The sequence below is a fragment of the Asterias amurensis genome, chromosome 15 (genome assembly GCF_032118995.1).
Source record: "Asterias amurensis chromosome 15, ASM3211899v1".
Taxonomy (NCBI): Eukaryota; Metazoa; Echinodermata; class Asteroidea; order Forcipulatida; family Asteriidae; genus Asterias; species Asterias amurensis.
In genome coordinates this window covers 17,881,731-17,903,897 of record NC_092662.1, presented here as the reverse complement: position 1 = coordinate 17,903,897, position 22,167 = coordinate 17,881,731, and the positions used below count along the sequence as shown (strand labels likewise).

At 40.1% G+C, this 22,167-nt stretch overlaps 1 protein-coding gene across 3 annotated transcripts in view; it reads right to left on the bottom strand.

The window, feature by feature from the left end:
* Positions 1 to 1,614: 1,614 nt before the first annotated feature.
* The window catches only part of LOC139948215 (ATP-binding cassette sub-family A member 2-like), a 113,878-nt gene continuing 93,325 nt past the window's right edge, over positions 1,615 to 22,167 (bottom strand). For 2 of the 3 annotated variants that reach the window (XM_071946294.1, XM_071946293.1), the window contains exons 20-49: positions 21,679 to 21,883; positions 21,124 to 21,309; positions 20,494 to 20,558; positions 20,167 to 20,276; positions 19,849 to 19,980; positions 19,588 to 19,668; positions 19,198 to 19,394; positions 18,145 to 18,633; positions 17,587 to 17,817; positions 16,817 to 17,183; positions 15,645 to 15,865; positions 14,829 to 14,849; positions 12,980 to 13,178; positions 12,437 to 12,542; positions 12,134 to 12,309; positions 11,845 to 12,022; positions 11,224 to 11,339; positions 10,657 to 10,804; positions 9,984 to 10,107; positions 9,305 to 9,437; positions 8,632 to 8,761; positions 7,893 to 7,964; positions 7,610 to 7,716; positions 7,193 to 7,334; positions 6,754 to 6,888; positions 5,574 to 5,677; positions 5,027 to 5,225; positions 4,628 to 4,765; positions 3,757 to 4,350; positions 1,615 to 3,525 (exon numbers count right to left, since the gene is read on the bottom strand). In XM_071946294.1, coding sequence (XP_071802395.1) covers positions 3,493 to 3,525; positions 3,757 to 4,350; positions 4,628 to 4,765; positions 5,027 to 5,225; positions 5,574 to 5,677; positions 6,754 to 6,888; positions 7,193 to 7,334; positions 7,610 to 7,716; positions 7,893 to 7,964; positions 8,632 to 8,761; positions 9,305 to 9,437; positions 9,984 to 10,107; positions 10,657 to 10,804; positions 11,224 to 11,339; positions 11,845 to 12,022; positions 12,134 to 12,309; positions 12,437 to 12,542; positions 12,980 to 13,178; positions 14,829 to 14,849; positions 15,645 to 15,865; positions 16,817 to 17,183; positions 17,587 to 17,817; positions 18,145 to 18,633; positions 19,198 to 19,394; positions 19,588 to 19,668; positions 19,849 to 19,980; positions 20,167 to 20,276; positions 20,494 to 20,558; positions 21,124 to 21,309; positions 21,679 to 21,883 — 5,139 coding nt within the window. In that variant the 3' untranslated portion in view covers positions 1,615 to 3,492. The remainder of the gene's footprint in view (positions 3,526 to 3,756; positions 4,351 to 4,627; positions 4,766 to 5,026; positions 5,226 to 5,573; positions 5,678 to 6,753; positions 6,889 to 7,192; positions 7,335 to 7,609; positions 7,717 to 7,892; positions 7,965 to 8,631; positions 8,762 to 9,304; positions 9,438 to 9,983; positions 10,108 to 10,656; positions 10,805 to 11,223; positions 11,340 to 11,844; positions 12,023 to 12,133; positions 12,310 to 12,436; positions 12,543 to 12,979; positions 13,179 to 14,828; positions 14,850 to 15,644; positions 15,866 to 16,816; positions 17,184 to 17,586; positions 17,818 to 18,144; positions 18,634 to 19,197; positions 19,395 to 19,587; positions 19,669 to 19,848; positions 19,981 to 20,166; positions 20,277 to 20,493; positions 20,559 to 21,123; positions 21,310 to 21,678; positions 21,884 to 22,167) is intronic. The other variant, XM_071946295.1, reaches the window with a different exon arrangement.

The window sequence follows — 22,167 nt, the reverse complement described above, 5'->3', positions numbered from 1 at the left end:
TAGGATCAGTAAAAAAAAAAACTGAAAAATTCTAAGCGATTTTGTTTTTGTTCTTGTCCTGAAATAGGCATACACTGAAACAATGTGACCAAACTCATCTCCCTAGCAACTGACTATCTATTAATAGTACTTATGCAGCACGCAAAGCCTACATTTCAAATAAAAAAATATTCAGTTGTCAAGAATCTGTTTCTATAAAATACAAAACCCATTATTAAAGATCAATTTAGCACAGGTTGAACACAATTTAATAGTTTAAACACCTACGGGTTTGGCTCATAAATATTTTATACTAGTGTTATTCTACTATTAGAAGCATACATAATACTGGTGTTTAGAACATTGCAATTGAAACAAGCTCACCAAGATATAATAAATACTTTACTTAGTACCATTATAAATAGCTCTTAAAAAGCACACAGACACACTGACCATTCTTGGTATCTGGAATAGGCCCTGTCTCAACTGCCAGCTCTGACTATGGCTATGTCTGGCTCAACAAGTCATCATGCATTGAAGCAAAGGACTTCCATAGCAACACCCTATATGGCTATGGCTGGCTCAACAAGTCATCATGCATTGAAGCATAGGACTTCCATAGCAACACCCTATATGGCTATGGCTGGCTCAACAAGTCATCATGCATTGAAGCAAAGGACTTCCATAGCAACACCCTATATGGCTATGTCTGGCTCAACAAGTCATCATGCATTGAAGCAAAGGACTTCCATAGCAACACCCTATATGGCTATGGCTGGCTCAACAAGTCATCATGCATTGAAGCAAAGGACTTCCATAGCAACACCCTATATGGCTATGGCTGGCTCAACAAGTCATCATGCATTGAAGCATAGGACTTCCATAGCAACACCCTATATGGCTATGTCTGGCTCAACAAGTCATCATGCATTGAAGCAAAGGACTTCCATAGCAACACCCTATATGGCTATGTCTGGCTCAACAAGTCATCATGCATTGAAGCAAAGGACTTCCATAGCAACACCCTATATGGCTATGGCTGGCTCAACAAGTCATCATGCATTGAAGCAAAGGACTTCCATAGCAACACCCTATATGGCTATGGCTGGCTCAACAAGTCATCATGCATTGAAGCATAGGACTTCCATAGCAACACCCTATATGGCTATGGCTGGCTCAACAAGTCATCATGCATTGAAGCATAGGACTTCCCCAGCAACACCCTATATGGCTATGGCTGGCTCAACAAGTCATCATGCATTGAAGCATAGGACTTCCATAGCAACACCCTATATGGCTATGGCTGGCTCAACAAGTCATCATGCATTGAAGCATAGGACTTCCCCAGCAACACCCTATATGGCTATGGCTGGCTCAACAAGTCATCATGCATTGAAGCAAAGGACTTCCATAGCAACACCCTATATGGCTATGGCTGGCTCAACAAGTCATCATGCATTGAAGCATACGATTTCCATAGCAACACCCTATATGGCTATGGCTGGCTCAACAAGTCATCATGCATTGAAGCATAGGACTTCCCCAGCAACACCCTATATGGCTATGGCTGGCTCAACAAGTCATCATGCATTGAAGCAAAGGACTTCCATAGCAACACCCTATATGGCTATGTCTGGCTCAACAAGTCATCATGCATTGAAGCAAAGGACTTCCATAGCAACACCCTATATGGCTATGGCTGGCTCAACAAGTCATCATGCATTGAAGCAAAGGACTTCCATAGCAACACCCTATATGGCTATGGCTGGCTCAACAAGTCATCATGCATTGAAGCATAGGACTTCCATAGCAACACCCTATATGGCTATGGCTGGCTCAACAAGTCATCATGCATTGAAGCATAGGACTTCCATAGCAACACCCTATATGGCTATGGCTGGCTCAACAAGTCATCATGCATTGAAGCAAAGGACTTCCATAGCAACACCCTATATGGCTATGGCTGGCTCAACAAGTCATCATGCATTGAAGCATAGGACTTCCATAGCAACATCCTAAGCAACATCCATAGACTCAAAGTGTCAATGACCGAGATTTATGCTTGGTTGACCGCTTAATGCAAGAGGTACAGCCATCACGTCCCAAGTCAGCAGTATAGTGTTTTCCCACACACATACTTTCTAAAAGTTCAGCAAAGACTAAAAAGAGCAGCTAGTATTTTGATCTTTCAATAAATAATAAATAAACATTGTCAAGGAAAAAGTTTGAGTTATTAAGGACTCCATTTGTATTAAATACTTCTATAAATTCAACCCCACGACAGTAGGGGGGTTGCAATGATAGGTCAGGGGGCGGAGAAAAATGCAACAAAAAGTTTGTAGTAAATTAAAGCTGCAGGGAAAGATTTTCTTAAATTTTTGAAGTAATCTAATCTAAAGCATGACTTTTTTTCCTAATCTATATTAAACAAATATCCATGTACCCCCGAGGGTATCTTTCAGTTTTCTTTGAAGTTTAGACCGGTACCAACAAAAGTACCTGTCTAATGTTATATTTCAACACTGTAAAGTATGAACAATCATACTTTTTCTTCACTTAAAACTTTTGAGTACAACATAATTTTTCACTTGATTACATTACTTTAGTTTTATGTCATTGTAAAAACAGTCAAGGTGCATTGTTTTAGAACATGCATAAAATCACTCAACACATCATACATATTCATGAGCATATAAACATGTTTCATTGGTCAATTCTGAATAGGTGAGGGGCATCTTATGCATATTCATGGTCAATATTTCTAGTTAGTGAAAGTTATGACTACTGCATATTCATGAGGAAAATGTAACTCAACTGGTCATTGGTCAATATACTTTTGCAATATGCAAATCTTCACTATGGGTGCAACCACTACATGTGAGATTCAATACACCTACCAAAACTTGTAATAAGATAAGCTCAATGAGTCACACAGAAGATTTGTTCACTGATTTCAACTATCCGATTTCACTGATTTCAACTATCCGATTTCACTGATTTCAACTATCCAATTTCACTGATTTCAACTTATTGTTTACTTTTTTCTCAAAAACTCTAGCATTTCAGACAAAAATATTTCAAAGGAAGTTTTCCACCATGTCCAACATTGTACCATTTAAGTTGCGTGAAAATAGTAAACATTATTATTTTTAAACCTTACCACCACGACACACCCTTTAAGTTTAAAATTCAAGCTATCTAGAGCGGTGTATCTTCGCTTTGTGACTGAAATTCTACTGCGCACATTGTACGCCGTTGGAGCATCTCTCACAAGAGAACACTTGACTGTGCCCATCTCATGTTGTTTGATGACCACTATAGCCCTATCCACACTACTGAGCCAACATATTGCTATGTCTCATTGTAAAAATAGCTCTAAAAATACTGATTATACTCTACATCAACCCAGGTTGCAGCTGGTACTTGTAGTTGATGTGATCTTATCTACAAATGGCAGTCTACATCTTAATCATCAGAGGCTGATTTGGAATAGAACACATCCCTTATGCTTCATCATGCCTCCATGTCCATCAAGGATAACCTAACCTGTAAACAAACAAAAAACAGTTTTGAAATCAAAGAAAGAAAATCATTATCCACCAACAAATGCATTCTGGATTTTTCCATTTCTGTTCTCCCGCTTTGGGTATTTTTGACTCCCCAAATGGATAAATTAATCCAGAGGTCGCAGGTGCAAGTCCCACTGCGTTTAGTTTTACTTTGTTCAAATTAACCCAATGAGTTTCCACATGATTCAAAACCAGAAGCAGAACTTACTGTTGTTTCATTTAATGGCAGCATAGGATCATCATCATCATGGTCTGTCAGTAGGTGCTCTCTATCTACATCAACATCAAATTGTGAGCAGGCATTATCTGCAGAACGTCCCAATCTATTTGTACTGATTCTTGGTTGTTTGGATCTTGTCAGGTCCCTTTTCTTCGGAATCAAATGAGACTCATCAAGTTGTAGTATTTCATCATCGTCATCCTCGTCATTGTTTCTGTCTCTTAGTCCGCTATTGCTTCCGCAGCTGCTTATATCTAGTAAGAGATCATCGTCCGATTCCTGCCCGTAGAACTCCTCATCTTCAAAAGAAACCGGTTCTTGCGTCACGCTACAGTTCCTTCTCAGCATCCTCCATGGTCGACAGAATTTCTTCTTCAGCTGTCGTGATAGCGACCGTCTTGAGTTTTGGGAAGGGGCATCCTCGTTGTCATCTTGGAGTAGGAACTCGTCGTCTAGTAGAAGAGGTTCCATCTCGGTCTTGTTCATCTTCTTCATCTGACGCTGTTTACGTCTGCGGCGTAGCTTGTTTGAGTCAATCACATCCTGCTTTTCTAGTTGCTGTTTGGCAAAGTTTACGAACACCTACCGCAATAACAACAAAACAAATAGAAGGGAAAATTAATGTTGTAGTTTGAGACAATTTCTTTAAGATGCCCAGTTCTTGAGAGCAGGCAAAAATTATAATAAAATAAAATAAATGGAGAACAAAAGCACAATTTTAGCAACAAAGTAACATATTTTGAATGACAGGCTTTGTCAATCAAACAATATGTTAGCCATGTGGAAAACCTTTGTTTGCGAGAAAAAATAAAATAAAAATATATAACAAAACTATTAAGAAACGTTGGAAACTACCTACATTATCTAGTGTGGTTTGGCTGATAGAGAAGTCCTCAATCTGCAGCATGTCTTGAGCATCTTGAAGCTTACTGAATAACTCTGGTAGTGAGACATTCTCAAGTGGAATCTCGTACTGTAAGATGCTGTGATGCTCTTCCTACAGCAACAAAACAATAGAAGAAATAAGTTTTTTTTCAAGACGTCTTTGGCTACTCCTATTAAGATACAGGTTAAGTTAAGTTTACAGAATTTGCAAACAAGTTGCATTTATTTTTTCTTCAATTTCATTTGGGGGACTCTAGTTGAAAGCCAAGAGTTCTTGAAGGGGGCTACCAGCCTCCTCTAGTTATGGTGTCACTGCCCCTCACAGAGCCACTATAATCAAATATTTTCTTAATTTTCTAAAACCTTCACGTACCTTCAGGACTGCATGTGGGAACATCCGGCCGATAAATCTTATCACATGTCGGAGGTCAGGTTTGTGACCTTTGACCCTGATGGTTATGGAATACCCATCTCCAAACTTGTTCCTAAGATGCTGGGCGCTGCCAAGGCATCTTAGCTCTCCGTTTACCATGATGGCAAGACGGGTACAGAGTACCTCACATTCCTCCATACTGGAGAAGGAGTTGGGAAAAAAGTCAAAATTATCATTTTGGTTCAAGTTTTACTAAAAGTAATAATTCAAACATAACTCAAACGCAGTCCCCCTTGCAGGAAATACTGAATGTTGAAGTGTCTTGAGCGTCACTGAGTGATGGGTATGCACGCTATATAAGAATCCACTATTATTTTATAATAGGCACTTATTAGGAGCTTATTATCAATGCACATTGCACTGTTAATACTACCCCCAGTTATTGGAAGGGAGATATTAATGAAACCATCTCAGCTCCTTTGGAACATGCAGCACCAGCAGCCAAATGAGCCCACAGGTTGCTATACAATCTCAACCCTCCTTTTACCTGTGTGATGTGAGTATGACAGATCTTCCTTCTCTGACGATGGAGTGAATTAAATCCCAAAGGAATCTCCGAGAGTGTGGATCCATTCCCGTTGTTGGTTCATCCTAAACGTTTAAAAGGGAAAATTATAATGACTAATCAAAACAAACATACAGTACAAACACTTCACATACTGCCCCCGCCCCCTCACCAAAATAGCTGTGAAGCACAAAACTTTGCTTTAATTCAGTTTTCTGATGCACTCATTTTTCAATGTATAGATTCCAATAGATAAAAGTCAAAATAAAATCGAATTAAAAAAAACAAATAGGTCTGTACAATCCAAAGAAAAATTTATGTGCCAGTCAATAGATCAAATCCAATACCATTTGGATTGGCTGTCATCAGCTAAGCAGAAACAGCTTACCGTCCAAAATGCTATTGAGTTGACATTACCAACATCTTTGCAAAGGAAATTCAGTAAGCAATTTTTATCTGCTCAGCACCTTGATGGAGTGTGAACCCAGCACCTTGATGGAGTGTGAACCCAGCACCTTGATGGAGTGTGAACCCAGCACCTTGATGGAGTGTGGACCCAGCACCTTGATGGAGTGTGGATCCAGCACCTTGATGGAGTGTGGATCCAGCACCTTGATGGACTGTGGATCCAGCACCTTGATGGAGTGTGGACCCAGCACCTTGATGGAGTGTGGATCCAGCACCTTGATGGAGTGTGGATCCAGCACCTTGATGGAGTGTGGACCCAGCACCTTGATGGAGTGTGGATCCAGCACCTTGATGGAGTGTGGATCCAGCACCTTGATGGAGTGTGAACCCAGCAACTTGATGGAGTGTGGACCCAGCACCTTGATGGAGTGTGGACCCAGCACCTTGATGGAGTGTGGACCCAGCACCTTGATGGAGTGTGGATCCAGCACCTTGATGGAGTGTGGACCCAGCACCTTGATGGAGTGTGGATCCAGCACCTTGATGGAGTGTGGACCCAGCACCTTGATGGAGTGTGGATCCAGCACCTTGATGGAGTGTGGATCCAGCACCTTGATGGAGTGTGGATCCAGCACCTTGATGGAGTGTGGACCCAGCACCTTGATGGAGTGTGGATCCAGCACCTTGATGGAGTGTGGACCCAGCACCTTGATGGAGTGTGAACCCAGGCCCTAGGTGCTCATTGAACACTTACCATGTAAATTACCGGAGGATGGCCAAGCAGCGCAATAGCTGTTGATAGTTTGCGTTTATTTCCTCCACTGTATGTGCCTGCTGGCTTATTTGCGTACTGAGTTAGAGCTACTCGTTGTATCGCCCAATCAACAACCTAGAACAAATAAATGCATGTAACTGTGTACAGATAAAAGTTATAACTATAGTGTACAGAATTGGCTTAGTAAAGAAGACATTGTTGTCTTGGGTGCAACCCGTATAGGTCTACAAATATTTGAAACAATGGCTTTTGTTAAAAGTGGCTACTAAATACAGCAATTGGCTTTGGCTGTGTCAGTTGACTTCAGAGGCAAGGCTAGCCACAGCCATGGCTGCATACAGCATTGTGCAATGTCTGACAAGTGGCTGTGTCTGTTGGCTGCAGAGTCTAGGCTAGCCGTAGCCCTAGTTTTCTATACCTGCTTCTGTTGCCGAGCTGGGATGCCTTTGAGTCTAGCGTAGAGTCTCAGGTGTTCCCGAGCAGTTAACTCATCAAAGAGTGCATCAAACTGAGGGCAGTAACCAATCAAACGTTGCACCTTCAGCATGTCCTTGTATACACTGGAAGGAACAGAGCACCAGGGAAAAGGGTTTAAAAAGATGTCAAAGTGTTGTGTAATGCACATAAAACAACCCAGTAACCGATCAAACATTGCACCTTCAGCATGTCATGGTATACACTGTAAAGAACAGAGCACCAGGGAAAAGGGTTTAAAAAGATGTCAAAGTGTTTTTTTTATCAAAGAACCCAGCTCCCTCATCATAAAGATAAAGGGGTTAGGTATTAATTATTCACCCTTCCCTAGAAGAAAGAGACAAAGTTTTCTTAACGTTACCTGTGACTTCTGAGAAAGGCATCCCCTTCTGAGATGGATACATCCCCAGTTAGCATCTTGAAGGTTGTAGTCTTCCCTGCTCCATTCACACCAAGTAATCCAAAACACTGTAGGAGAGAAACAAGATCTTGTAACAGTTTGCCCAAACAATTAGCATTGCCTTGCCATCGTTCAGGGACATAAGGGTTGGCATATGTTGACCCTATCAATTCCTTCCTCATATTATGAGATTTATAATTTTGAGTTAACTTTGGGGCTCAAGTCATGCTATGAATGTCATTACCTCGCCTTGTGGAACTCCCAGACAGAGTTTGTCTACAGCAAGATGAGATCCAAATCGTTTTGTCTTGTACATCTGTTTGGTGAGATCAAAGAAAAGAAACAATTAAGTCAGTAAATAAATAAAAATGTTTCTGTTGAATTATTTGGGGTTGGAAACGCAAGACAAAGCACCTTTGTTGCATTCTAGTTTTGTTGTTGTTGCTAAAGTCTGGCTCCATAGCTGGCACATGTTTGTTTGTAAGTTAAAGGCAGTGGACACTATTGGTAATTACTCAAAAATAATTGTTAGCATAGAACCTTTCTTGGTGATGAGTAATGGGGAGAGGTTGATGGTATAAAACATACGTGAGAAACGTGAGAAACGTCTCCCTCTGAAGTGCCATAGTATTCGAGAAAGAAGTAATTTTCCACGAATTTGATTTTGAGACCTCAGATTTAGAACTTGAGGTCTCAAAATCAACCATCTAAACGCACACAACTTCGTGTGACAAGGGTGTTTTTTCTTTCATTATTATCTCGCAAGTTCGATGACCGACTGAGCTCAAATTTTCACAGGTTTGTTATTTTATGCATATGCTGAGATGTACCAACTGTGAAGGCTAGTCTTTGACAATTGCCAATAGTGTCCACTGTCTTTAATGAAAATTGGGTCATTTCTTAAATCGTTCACAAATATTTTGTTATAGAAGACCTTTGACTTTGAAGAACACTGTTTAAGCAAGGCGCTTGTTTTTGTTTACCTTGGAGAGATTTTTGATGCACAATACATCATTCCTTGCCTGCCCACTCAAGACTCTTTCCTTCTCATCCAAGACGTCTTTATCTTCTTCAGTCTCATCATTGGATAATTTCTTGGAGGATTTCTTGCGCCTTTATGTAAAAAAAAACCACAAAAACATTTATTCCAACATTGACAGTGAAAACCTGTATATTGGACTAATGGTGCCAAGTTATCAGGACATCCAATTACACAACTCTTGCTTAGAAATTTGTGTACCAGCTAAACACCATGCAATGTATATTACATATCACTGGTGACCCGCTTATTTTTACTTAGAAAATCATTTATGGTAACCATCAAATTCCAACTTGCATGGTATAATTTCATGAAGCTGTTATAAGCACAAATTACTGCTTAGAAAAGTTATTTCCTGTGTTGGAAAATTGTTTTGGGGCTTACAGGCTTTTCAAAATTGCCCTAAGCTTTTTGAAAGTGTGACCAGGGCCCAATTTCAAAAAGCTCCTTCAACCGTAGAGAAAATGATGCTATACCAGAATAAGGTTACCGGCCAAAATACATTGTCTCATGTGATATGTGTGACTGGTATCCTGATTTGTTTTGCATCAAAGACAAAACTTCCAGCAATATTTTCTGCTTAGTCAGCTTTATGAAACAGAGCCCTGATGACCTACCTTGGTTTGATGAAGAAACGATATTCACAGAGCAGTGTGAATAGAAATGCAAGGATGCCCTCAGTGGCCATGATGACAAAGGTTCGATATAACAACTCCCATCGATATGGACTCTTCATTTCTTTGTTCATTCCTTCAAGTAGACAAACATGGTGCATCAATTAGAATGTTGAATGCCTTTAAATTTAAATTGTTTCGTACAGCATAAAGTAAGTATTTAAGGCACTGGACACATTTGGTAAAAACTTGAAAATATATATCTTAGCATAAACATTTACTTGCTAACGAGCGACGGAGAACTGTGAGAAACGACTCCCTCTAACGAAACGTAGTTTTAGAGAAAGAGGTAATTTCTCACTCAAATATTTGAATCTGAGAAAGACTTCAGGCCCAAAGCCTTTCTCAGGCATCTGAAAGCAAACACATTTGTGCAACAAGGGTAATTTTTCTTTCATTATTTTCTTGCAACTTCAATGACCAATTTGTTTTATTATGCATATGTTTGGATAAACCAAGTGAGAAACCTGGTCTTTGACAATTACTAAACTTGTCCAGTAACTTTAAACCACAGTGTTTAAAACGATTCGGTTGTTTTGATAGAGATGAGTGTTTTGATGTCAGATGAGTTTTTGAAAAATGCAAGTGCTTCAACGGGACGAGGTTCTCAAATGTGACTCACCAATCATGTAGTAATACTCGTTCATGTACTCATTAAACGACAGATCCATGAGCGCTTTGCCGAGGCAGTAGTTGGGAAACATCAGGAATAATTCATCCAGACTCGAGTAAATATTCTCCAGATTCTGAACAAAGAAATAAGACGTCACATCATTTCAATCCACTCTAGCTTTCATATTCATTGATCTTACATTCAAAAATACCCCGGACAGTTCATCCATGGTGATTGGTCGAGAGGAGATCACATGGTCATATTTTAATGAGTGACATAAACACAGTTAGGAGTCTTAAAACATTCACATGGAGCGCAAGCTTACACAGCACTAATTATGCGGAAAACAATTAATATATACCGATACTCAACTATAGAGCAATGCATAAACTTTGACTACCATCTGGTGCCCGCAATTTGGACAAGCATTAAAAATTTACAGAAAAGTTTTACAGATTTTCCAACATTATTTTGCTTCTCAACAAAGAGGCATTTTATAAACGGGATAAAATGATATAGAAGAGTTGAGATGAAATGAGTAGTGACTCTGTCTAAAACAGCTGTCTTAATTAAACCTTGCAGGGTCGTGGATGAGCGTCACACAGTCATGACCCTGCCAGTTTCAAACAGCCATTTCAGACAAAGTATTTTCCCAGATGACTCACGACTCAAAAGAACTTACCGAATCTGTGTTGAAGATTTCTAAGATGAATGTAGTGATGAGAGTAGTGACACCAGTGAAGAGATTTAAGACAATGAGGGTAACGAAGGCTGAGCTAGACTCAGTGAATAAGAAGGATGCCGGATACATGATGGGAGTCATGGAAAACCTGCAAAAACACAAAAGTCATAATTGTGATGCCCAGAACTTATTTTTCTTTTGCCTTAGAGAAAGCCACTGCTGAAGTCGTTACGTCAGGCCATTAAATACTTTTTGCCCCATGCCATTATATTCTTGAAAATCATGAGATGACAATCAAAGTGAAGACAACTGGAACATCAGCCTTGATGTCAATATGATGTGACCTCTTAAACATTCTACATGTTAAGGATTATGTAAGACTGAATAAGGTGTCTTCTTCTTATCTATTTGAATCCTGAATAAACTCAGTTTTTAGTTTGGGCAAGAACTGCCTGATTTGGCAAGGTGCGTGATGTGCCTGATGAATTAGTGTGGTGTAATGAGAAAGAGGAAGTTGTTGGGGTTAGGGGAGATTGGACAGGGGGACATGACATCCTACAATCTTACCCATAGAGTAGAAAGAGTACAATGACCCCAGGCAGGTTGGTTGAGGATGTGTAAGCTGGCAGGTCAAACAATATCAATATGAGGATACAACACGTGGCTGGCAGGAGATACGTCATCTGTAGAAAAAAACAATAAAATCACCGTTTAACACTAACAGCTATCTACTAAGATGACCCTAGATAAACATTGGAAAAGGTATTGAGTATTTTTGCCTTTTTATGTACAGCGCCTTTGAGCAAATCTTTTGGATAAATGACTTTATAAATGCCGTTATAATTATTGTTATTATTAAAGGTCCAACTATTTGGTGGTGATTTGAAGCAGCAGTAACAAGTCACTGGCAAACCTGCCCCTTACCCCAGTCCTGATAGGGTCAAGGACAATTGTCAAGACTAGGATCTGAACCCACACCCTGCTGATCAGAAACTCCAGAGCTTGAGTCCAGTGTGCTAAACCACTCAACCACAACACACCATGTCAAGACTAGGATCTGAACCCACACTCTGCTGATCAGAAACTCCAGAGCTTGAGTCCAGTGTGCTAGATAGCTTGACCACAACAACCCAAGCAGATAAATACAAACAACAACAACAACAAATCCTAGGAGTAAACATCTCTCACCATATCCCATATGAAGTTGGAGACCCAATAAACGAGTGGTCTGGTGCCACTGACATATTGTAGATGCTTAGCCTTAGTGGAGCGTTCAATCACAAGGAAGACAACGAAGCCAGCCGGTACGAAGGACATAGCAACGATGATGAAGATGGCAATCAGTACATTGGTGGACTCTCGGTTACTGCAAAAATAAAGTCCAGAGAAATGTGGCGTCATCTTAGCTATATTGCAGAGGCAAAAACAAATAATACAAAAGTTCAACATTTCATAAACCACAAAGTTGTAGACTCACACAAATTCTTCCTCAAGCTGCCATCCTGTCTTATTCACCGGATGATTGATGACAGTGATGCCATATGCAGATGGGTTACCATGGATACTAGGGTCAAGGTTTGCTCGTAAGATGGCATTATTGAGTACGTTGAGGTAGATGGGTAGGGAATGATATCCTTTGTGACTGTACCAAGCCTAATAAAGGAAAACAGAAAGAGACAATGGGTTGGTTTTCACTAAAATGCAATGCTCCTTTAGTTAAATAAATATCTCAATACAGAAATAAATTTGTAAAAATCAACACGATGTTTGTCCTACTTACAATGGCAGCATTTCGTACTGCAATACTGCGGTATGTATCAGGAACGATGTTTCCATACTTTGATGGGACAAACGTTCGTACATTACCAAATGAAATACCTCCATATCTAGAAGAAACAATAAAAATCAAATTCAGTTCTCAAAAAAGGAGGGGAGTTTTTTTTTCTTGGGTGCAAACATTCTTAATGGACAAGTCACTGGAATCTGTCTGTTTTTCAGCAAATTTAAGCCCAAACCATTTAGATTAGTATTTTGAAATATAGATTCAAGAAAGAATAACCTTTCATTTAAAGTATATCACACACAAACCACCACAATAAGTGGTTTTTACTTGAAACTAAGAATGACTTTATTGTCAAGATCCTGACATATCTCAAGTCCATTGGTCATGTGCAAACACTTTTGCAAGTAAAATGGATTTTGTGCATTGTCCTTGGCATATGACACAAAGTGTTTGGTATATTTTTCATTTGGAAACATTATCTATCCAAATAAGTTCATAGAATTTGTTTTTTTCTTTTGGCAACTGGAATTATGTGCTCACCTTCTGAGTCTGAATTTATTAGTAGTGTAGATGATATATTCAGACATGTTTCTTCCGCTTACATCCAATAGAATGTCACTCGTTATAACCTTCTTCTTGTCTGGCACCGGCTCGCCAACATTTGGTGGACAGACAAACCCATTGCCATCCTCAGCACACTGACATGTTTTCTCCTTGATGTACGACATCCCCTCAGGTTCTAAGACAACCACATGCAATCAATTCATCATTAAGCAACTTTTTTAATTTATGGGGGTTTTCAGGGAAATTTTACTGAAATGAGGGTTTAGGAAAAACCTTTTAGGTGAAAACCTCAAAAATGACAGGTTGTAACGTCAGGGAATCACACAAATTGGCTGCCATTAAAGTAAGTTTTTACATGTATATGTATGTGTGGGGGGGGGGGGCACTAGTTGTTGAGCAAAATATCAACCTCATTAGACCATGGAGGAAGATTAAACCCCAAACTCTACACTACAATGGCACAAACAGAAGTGTCACAACAGCCTTTTGAAACCCTACTGCTACCATATAGATCCCTTCTCAGATTTCTCAGACCCTTTCTCAAGTTTCATAATAATAATAAAAATAATAACCCGTTTTTATACAGCGCTTTTCACACCTGGAGGGTGTCCCAAAGCGCTTCACGTTATTACCCCTAAACACTGGGCCTTAATTCACTCCTTAATACCATGCCATTTCAGCTCCCTGACGGGGAGTATGCAGCCTGTGCAACAATCATATGCGCTACTCGGCTCAATCAATCACAAGAACCATCTCTGCCCTCACAGGTACCCAAAGGTACCCAAAGGTACCCAAAGGTACCCAAAGGTACCCATTTACTCCTGGGTGGAGAGAAGCAATTATAGTCAAGTGTCTTGCTCAGGGACATAAGTGTCATGACCAGGATTCAAACCCAAACTCTGCTGAACAGAAACACCAGAGCAGAGTTCAATGCTCTAATCCACTCGGCCACGACACCCTACAGATAAATAATCACTTAAGGATGGCTATTGCATAGGAGTGCAGATTGATAGGTGGATTCGAGGAAGATGTTGAGGCAGGGTTGCAGATGGGGGAATTTTGTTTTGTGATATTTCAGAATTTTCCTTTTCCACGCTGGCCCACCATGGGTTACAATCCCCGTAGAGTAATATAAAAGTTTGCCCTTACAAAATGTTGCGTGAACTGGTGCTTGACCTGTGTTCTACGATGGGTCAGTGTCAATTTCTCAATGGAAAATAAATGCCTCATGTCGGGCCGTGTAATGGTTTTGTTGGCACTCTAGTTCTACATATAACGCTATAATCACACCACTATTCTGACTAGTGTGCAGTTGTGGGTTGGTTTCCTGTGCATTACACATCACTGCAACACAAAATGGAATGACACCAGAGTGAAACCTCATGGGACACCCACTAGCAAAGGGGATTTCAAGGAATGCCCAGAGGCAAAGGTACATCACTAACCCTGCATGTAACAAAATAGTGTTATAATTAGTACAATGCATATCTTTGTCGCAAGCAAAATCACACAAAGCACAAGCAAGAACATAATTCTAAAACAACATACAGCAAAAAGCAGGTGGCAAAACATAAAATCCCTGCAAATAAAAACAAGCGTTTAAACAAAACCAAAAAGTGGAAAAGGAAGGAGCTTGCAATGAAGAACCTACAATTATGCTTTAAATATCATTCAAGTCTCTTTAAAATGCATTGATTGCAGTTGCAAATACAAGACAAAATAATGGCCTCTGTACCATTTCAAATGCACAGATGGAGGATTAAACTTCCCCTTGCAGGTAAAACAATGTTGCTATTCTTTTACCGGAATGCAAACAAGTACTTACGCTTCAATGACTGATCACCTTCTACAACAATGTCCATACATACACACAAGGAGAGAAAGCAACAGCAAAAAAACAAATAAAAACACAATTAAGGAAGTTGGTTTAATCACCAGTCAAGCAGGATTGTGTCTCTGATGCCATGCAGTAGAATAACAATGGTGTTAAAGAATGAGCATGCTCGGACTACTACGGCTATTTAAAAGTTACTAAGGCTCTTTAAAAGTTAGACTATAAAATACTCAAGCTCTTTCACACTAAACAAAGGTCCTGCAAAAGTCCCCACAAAATTACGCTCAAACTTCTCACACTCGAGTTGCTGGCCCCAGCAAATTCCTGGAAAATGGCTATCCCTGCTTTGTGAGTAGAGTTTTAGCTAAAACATCAGGTTTAGCATATTCAGTTTATTTTTCCTCCCAAAATAAAATTTATCATTTCCCCAACTCCCTAACAGCTTTTTAAAATTTGAACCTTGCAGTATCAGTACGTGGATCAAGATATTGCTCTATCACTTTGCTTGAACTTCCAAGTGTTTTTTATGTCATGTACTTTTTAGACTAATTCTTGTAAGTTTCTTGTTTTTATATCCTAAAGAAAAATAATAAATGAATGAATAATGAAATGTAGACATTTATACCACGACCAATAAACTGGACTATCCAACTGGTCAATTAAAACAAATCCGGCATTTTTTGTTTTTTTCGAAACACAAGTTAATGAGACTCATAATGAGGCTTGTATGTAAAGACTACCCTGGTACCCCCAAACTATACCCATTTATCATTACCATGGAGTCCAGGAACTAGTCCTCCCACTTACCATCAAACTCAGACTCCTCCGGTGGGGGCAGTGGTTGCGGTGGCTTAGGGACGTAGTTAGACAGCGGCTCCCCTTTCTTAAAGGACTCCTCACACATTCTATCAAAGTACTTCCCACGGAGGTTGACGCTAGAAGAGTAGTTGTTGGACTGGACAAGTCTATCTAAAGTGCCGTTCCATGGAGTCTTTATGACACAGCTCCCTCCGATCCCAGCTGGAAATCTGAAATAATTGAATAAAATATTCCTAAGAATGTCTTTGCAGATTTTATTCCACTCATCACTTTTGCTTAAAATACCCATCCGCCAGACAAACATTAAAAGACTTAGGCAATCACCCCATCATTGCTGCGCCAAACAGCAGTATTATTAGTACAGTCAAAAACACAAAATTGCCTACAACACCAGTCAAGGCATTGGTGTCCTTGAGCAAGATAGTTGAATTGCTTTGTCCTTCGGATGGGACATTCAACAGTAAGTCTTGTGCACTAGTATACAAATATTTACTGCTTCGAGGCGAAGCCGAGGGAAAATAGAACGCTACGGGGAACACCGAGGGAGTCATAGTTTTTAACCATTGTACGAGTAAAAGCAGTCAATATTTGTTTTATAACACCCCAAACATTTCTAAATACTGTACTATTATTATTAAGTTACAGACCTGAATGCTACATTCCACGGACGACGCGAATACAGATTGCAAACACTTTTACTGTGCTGCATGTAGTGTCGTGCAATCCGAAATGGTTAGACTATTAATTTATCATCCTCGTACACGCAACGGACTTCTGGGTACTGCACGCCGTGTGCTAGTCTTCGGACTAGCGCATGGCAAACCGAGGCACTATCACACGGCCGTCGTCTAGCAAAACTAAGACATGTCATGTGACGCGCTCTAAACCAATGAGCAGGCAGAATACTTGCAAGGGGTGTTATAATATTGGTAGTCCGAGTAAGAACCCAGAACACTTATCGTGGCAGAGTAGGGGTTAACCCTGGTGTTTCTGGTTAACTTAGAAAACACCCTTGTTTACAGGTTCCCTCAGGCTTGCAAGCTATTGTCAATAAGTTCACTTATGAGGCATCCTTGTTTTCAATACAAAAAGTAAATGACAATACATAATAATTAACAAATGACTTCTCAACGAAAGATACAACACATTCTTGCCTTTACCTGAAGGTTGCTGTCAGCTGTGTCGGATCTGCATCTCCATCAACCGACCGATAAATATGATAGGTCCGCCTCCTATTCAAAGCCTCATTTGCATACAATGAATATGTATCATCAGGATAGGTCAAAGGGTGATACTGCGATGGTGTCAACACTAGAGGAGGGAAGTTGCCAACTTGGGGGGCAGAGAGTGCAACGCTCATAGCGATGCTGACGAAGAACGCTGGCAGGATGAGCTGGGTGAATAGACTCTTACAGTTGCGTCTTGTGTAGTGAAAGCGTTTAACCATGAGGGCTCGGAACTGGCTGCACTGGAGGAAGAGTCCAGTCAGGAGGTAGGAACTGGTATCTTCAAGATATCCATGAGTCGCTGTGGAGTCAAATGGAAACAGGCACCAATTTCATAAGACCCGAGAGCACAAAAACTCACTTAGCACAAACAACTTTTACTTAATGTGGGTTACTGGCCAGAATACCATACAGTTACCATTGCTGTGAATTGTACCTCGGTCATTCCTTGCTTAGCCAAGAAATTTGATAAGCAGAAGTTTTCATGGGCAGAGGGCCTTTACTTTCAAAGCTGTTAAGCACATACAGTTGCTTACCACAGAAAATAGTCTTGCTTAACAGAAATGGGTTATTGGAAATTGTTTTACCTTGGGTTGTCTTGTAGTTGTTTTTGCTTACCATGCAGTTTTAATTAAATGTAAAAGAGCATTTACAAGGAAAAAAGTTGTTTTATCATCCAATCACAACCTGTGACCAGGACTTACCATTTTGTGATTCCTCCTGTGGCAACTGACTATAACCATCCCTAGTCTGAGAATGGAATTCCCCAATGAAGAGGTCCTCTGATGCACTGTCACTATGATGCATTCCACCAACACTGGACAGTTCCACTTCTCCATGGGGTGTGGCTGTAGCATTTGATGACTGTGCCAGGAGGGGATGGTCTGTTGTTGAGTAATCCGACGATAAAGATGTCTGGCCATCGGAATCTCCGTCTGTTGACCAAAACAATCACAATATTGCTTACTGAAACAAACCCGCTTCAACTATGGAAACAAACTTTGCAGCACGTGCTTACAGCGTACTACAGGGATCTCGCAACCAAACTGGGTAATATTTCATAGAACTGCTTAAGCAGATGGTATTGTTTTATAAGTGTCTACTAAGCAAAAATGAGCGAGATACCAGTAACAGATGATACCTGTGACATTGGTAACCTTGTTCTGGTAAGCAAAATATTGTTGCGCTTAGCTACTTTTCTGCTTAAGCAGCTCTATGTAATTAGGCCCAGGTCTGTCGCTACAGGCTTCTAAGGTTCTTACCTGATCTATTCACTCCGTACTTGTCAGCTACCTTCAAGAACACCTTCTCTAGTGAGGAATCCATCAAGCCATACCCAGACAGACTAAGACCTTCCAGTCTCTCATCAGAAAGCTCCTCCAGTAACGTTGTTAGAGTCCCTTCCTCTTCTGCCTCCAGAGGAAGCATGTATGTCAGCTCTCGAAGGGTTTCTGCAGACAGCGTTGCTCCAGGGACGTGTAGTCGGATGAACCTCCCTACATCTTCCTCAGAGCAGTTAGAAACAAAGGAATCGTTTCTCTGCTGTGTGTCTGTTGAAGTCGACCGGTTAATGTTCTCGTTAAGTCCAAGTGGCTTCTTGATTAAGGTCAACTGGTACCCATCCCCAAAGGTAGTCTTTAAGAACATCGAGGATCCGACGCACTTGATTTGTCCATGAGACAAGATGGCGATGCGATCTCCGAGAATGTCCGCCTCGTCCATGTGATGAGTTGAAAGGATGATAGTACGGCCTGGAGAAAATCAGAGTTTAAGAATTAGACTCAAGATCTCAAAACCAAACTTCAACAGGCTGCAAAGATTCCACTTTCCTCATTCATTGAGCATAAAGCATTAAGCACAAAACCTGAGATGCTCAACTCCTTAGGAGTATGCAGCACCGGCAAAACTATAGAAGGTGTACAGGTAGTTAATCATTATATTTCAAATCTCATTTGTTTGTACATTTAAGATAAATGTTTGCACTTGATTCAAACCCACACTGCTGACTTAGCCACCAGAATTTGAGTCCACTCCACCAGACTACTTGGGCAGGACACCACACATTTCTCTAAATACAAAAACATTTTGGTTTTACAATTTTTGCATTGTATAAATTTGTCTGCAAGCAGTTACTGTAAAATGCTCATGGGGGAAACAACCTAGTTTCTGATGATACTGTAGCAAGTTTGGTCAAATTTATTTATGCAAAATCTTTTTACACTGGATAGGGTGTCTCCGAGACAACGCACCATCACCATACTATCAGACTTCCCTAGAGGGCGCTGTTCAACATAGTCAATACAATCAGTTCCTACCTTGCTTATATTTGATGAGAAGATCCCAGATGGCACGGCGTGCACAAGGATCAATGCCTGCTGTAGGCTCATCCAATATCACAGTACGAGAACCTCCAACAAACGCTATAGCTACTGAGAGTTTACGTTGCATACCACCAGAGAGATTGTTCACTACTTGGTGACGCTTCTTCAATAGTCCAATGTCAGTGATAATCCTTTTTGTAAAAGATGATAACAAACACATTTTTACTGACCACTTTGTGTGCTAAACTTGGAATCCATTGAGAAATATGTGCATCTTATTTGCAGTGCAGACTAAGGGAAAATACAGAGGAATTGACAAACATTTGGTCATTTCTGGTAGGTTCCTATAAATGTAATAATCAAATGACTAGATTTCAAACTTACCTAGTGATCTCAGACTTAATGCTAGAGTTTGCCATGCCTTTCAGCAGGCAGTAAAACCATATGTGTTCCTCCACAGTAAGTCTGAAAGAAAACGTTTGAGTTTAATAAAATAATTGATATAAATTTATAAACCACGAGGGAAACTGACTGGGAAAATTGACTAGAGCAGTACGTGAATCTGGCTGGGACCTCATAAAAAACGTGCTAAATCAAAGTGTACATTTTCAAAGTAACTGACTAAGATTTTAAACTTGCACTTACTTATCAAAGAGGGCGTTGTGTTGAGGGCACATGCCGAGGCTTTTGCGTATTGTTGTCATATCGGTGCGTATGTCAGATCCGTAGATGTGTGCCGTGCCGGAGGTGGGTGGGAACAGTCCAGTTAAAATGGAACTGCGTCAAACAAAGAGATGAGTTATTAAGATGTGAACAATCTGGAGAACAATCTGATAACAACACAAATAATTTCAAGCAAACTTCCCTTGGGTGATTGTTTTCTGGTAAGCACAATTGTTCAGACTTTGCACATGTTTTTCTTTAAGCAGCTCTATAAAATTGCCCAGGGATGCGGCAACTTACATTGTGGTGGTTTTCCCAGCTCCGTTGTGACCCAGGAAAGACGTAATCTGACCCTCATAGAAGTTCAAACTCAATTTATTGACGGCTCTTTTGCCTCCCTTCTTGTAAACCTGCAATGGAAATTAACCAAGATAATCACAATGGAAATTAACCAAGATAATCACAATGGAAATTAACCAAGATAATCACAATGGAAATTAACCAAGATAATCACAATGGACATTAACCAAGATAATCACAATGGAAATTAACCAAGATAATCACAATGGAAATTCCTCAACAATGGCAATTCTTGACCCATTTTAAAAGTTGATCTTTTACTCTTACCTTGCTAAGATGTTCAATTTTCACACCAAGGGGTAGATGTGTAGGATCTGCCTCCATGTACGAACCTAGAACAAACAAACCATAAAAACCAATCATGATTCCTTAGAACTCCTCAACATGAACCAAGCACAATGTTAAAGTACACTAAATCATTTAGATACCACAGTGGGCACAAGCGGCTTGTACATACATCACCAAAGCAGCCACAGGTGGCTTGTTTATAAATAGGCCACTAATGGCTGCATTTCCACTCAACCAGAAAAGCCAAACCATTGACATCAATTCAAAAAGAAAACCAAATTTCTGTTTCCTATTATTATTTTTCCAGCAAGTTGTACTGAAACAGTAATTGGGCCTAAAAAGTAGAGATTTGACAATAGACGCATTGACATCATGAAGCCCCCATCTTAGAGGTAAAATTGTGACGTAACAATGGAAAATGCACAGCACAGGATTGGCTACCGTCTTTGAACCTGTAATTGAGCACACCCTACTCAAATAATGTCAAAGTCTTTATCAGATACGCCTGAGTGTACGATGATGATTCTATAAAGAGAACAACATTATACTTGAGCAGCCTGAAGAAACCTTATAGACAAGGGTGCTTCACCATGAACCAGAAATGCTTACCATTAGGCATATTCTCCATGGTGCTGGCTTGACGTTCTTCCATTACAGACAGCGGGGCAGGTCGACCTTTCCAGCAGTTGATCAAACAGTCAAAACAACATGTGTGTTCCTGGTCTCCATGACGATGGCCGAACCAATAGGAATGCTGAAGTGGAAAGTACCATGGTCGGGGTAGACCGTATGATCCTGAAGAAATAAAAGTCATGGGTAAATCATTCAAAATCATGAATATTTTCATGTGTTTTTCTCTTCAGAGTTGTGAGCCCCGTATACTACATGTATAGCAGTTTATGAATCAGTTTGCTAAAGTGATAGGGCTATGGGCACAGCTTCAAATAACTGTTTAAAAAGTTAGCACAGCACAAAACAATTTTTCTTGCCAGAAAAAGGTTACCAGCCAAAAACGGTATGTCCCATGTCCAATTTGTGACTGGTTTCCTGTTAATATTACCTGGGCAGGAATATATGCAGAAATATTTTTGTTCTTTCGGCAAGCCTCTAAGAAAGATAAGATAGCTGCACCGTTACTGAAAGTCTAGTCCCCTGTGTACCTACCTGGATGTACACCTTCAATATACCATGCCAGTAAGCAGTAAATCACTATATCCACTAGCATCATAATAATAACTTGTAGCAGATTGAATGAATCATGTTCCACTGGGCTCCTGTCGATGTTATTCCATTGGACTCCCTCACCATTCTCTTCATACAGAGCAAAGTAACGGGCACCAAGACCAAAGGCAGTGGTAGACAGTAGAGACTGTATGGAAAAAATATCCTTTAATAATTTGGCTGGAGATATTACTGTTATCAGGAATCAATTTCATAAAGCCTGTAAGCACAAAAATGTGCTAAGCACGCTGAGCAAAAAACCTGGTACGAGTCAAAATACATTAAGTTTGCATTGTTGTGACAGGTGCCCCAACTCAATTTTCGCTTAGCAAAGAGATTTGTAAAGCAGAATTTTGTGCTTAAAAACTGTATGCACTTGGGCCATGGGATCAATTTTACATTGAGCTGCCTATAAGCACAAAAAGAAGTTAC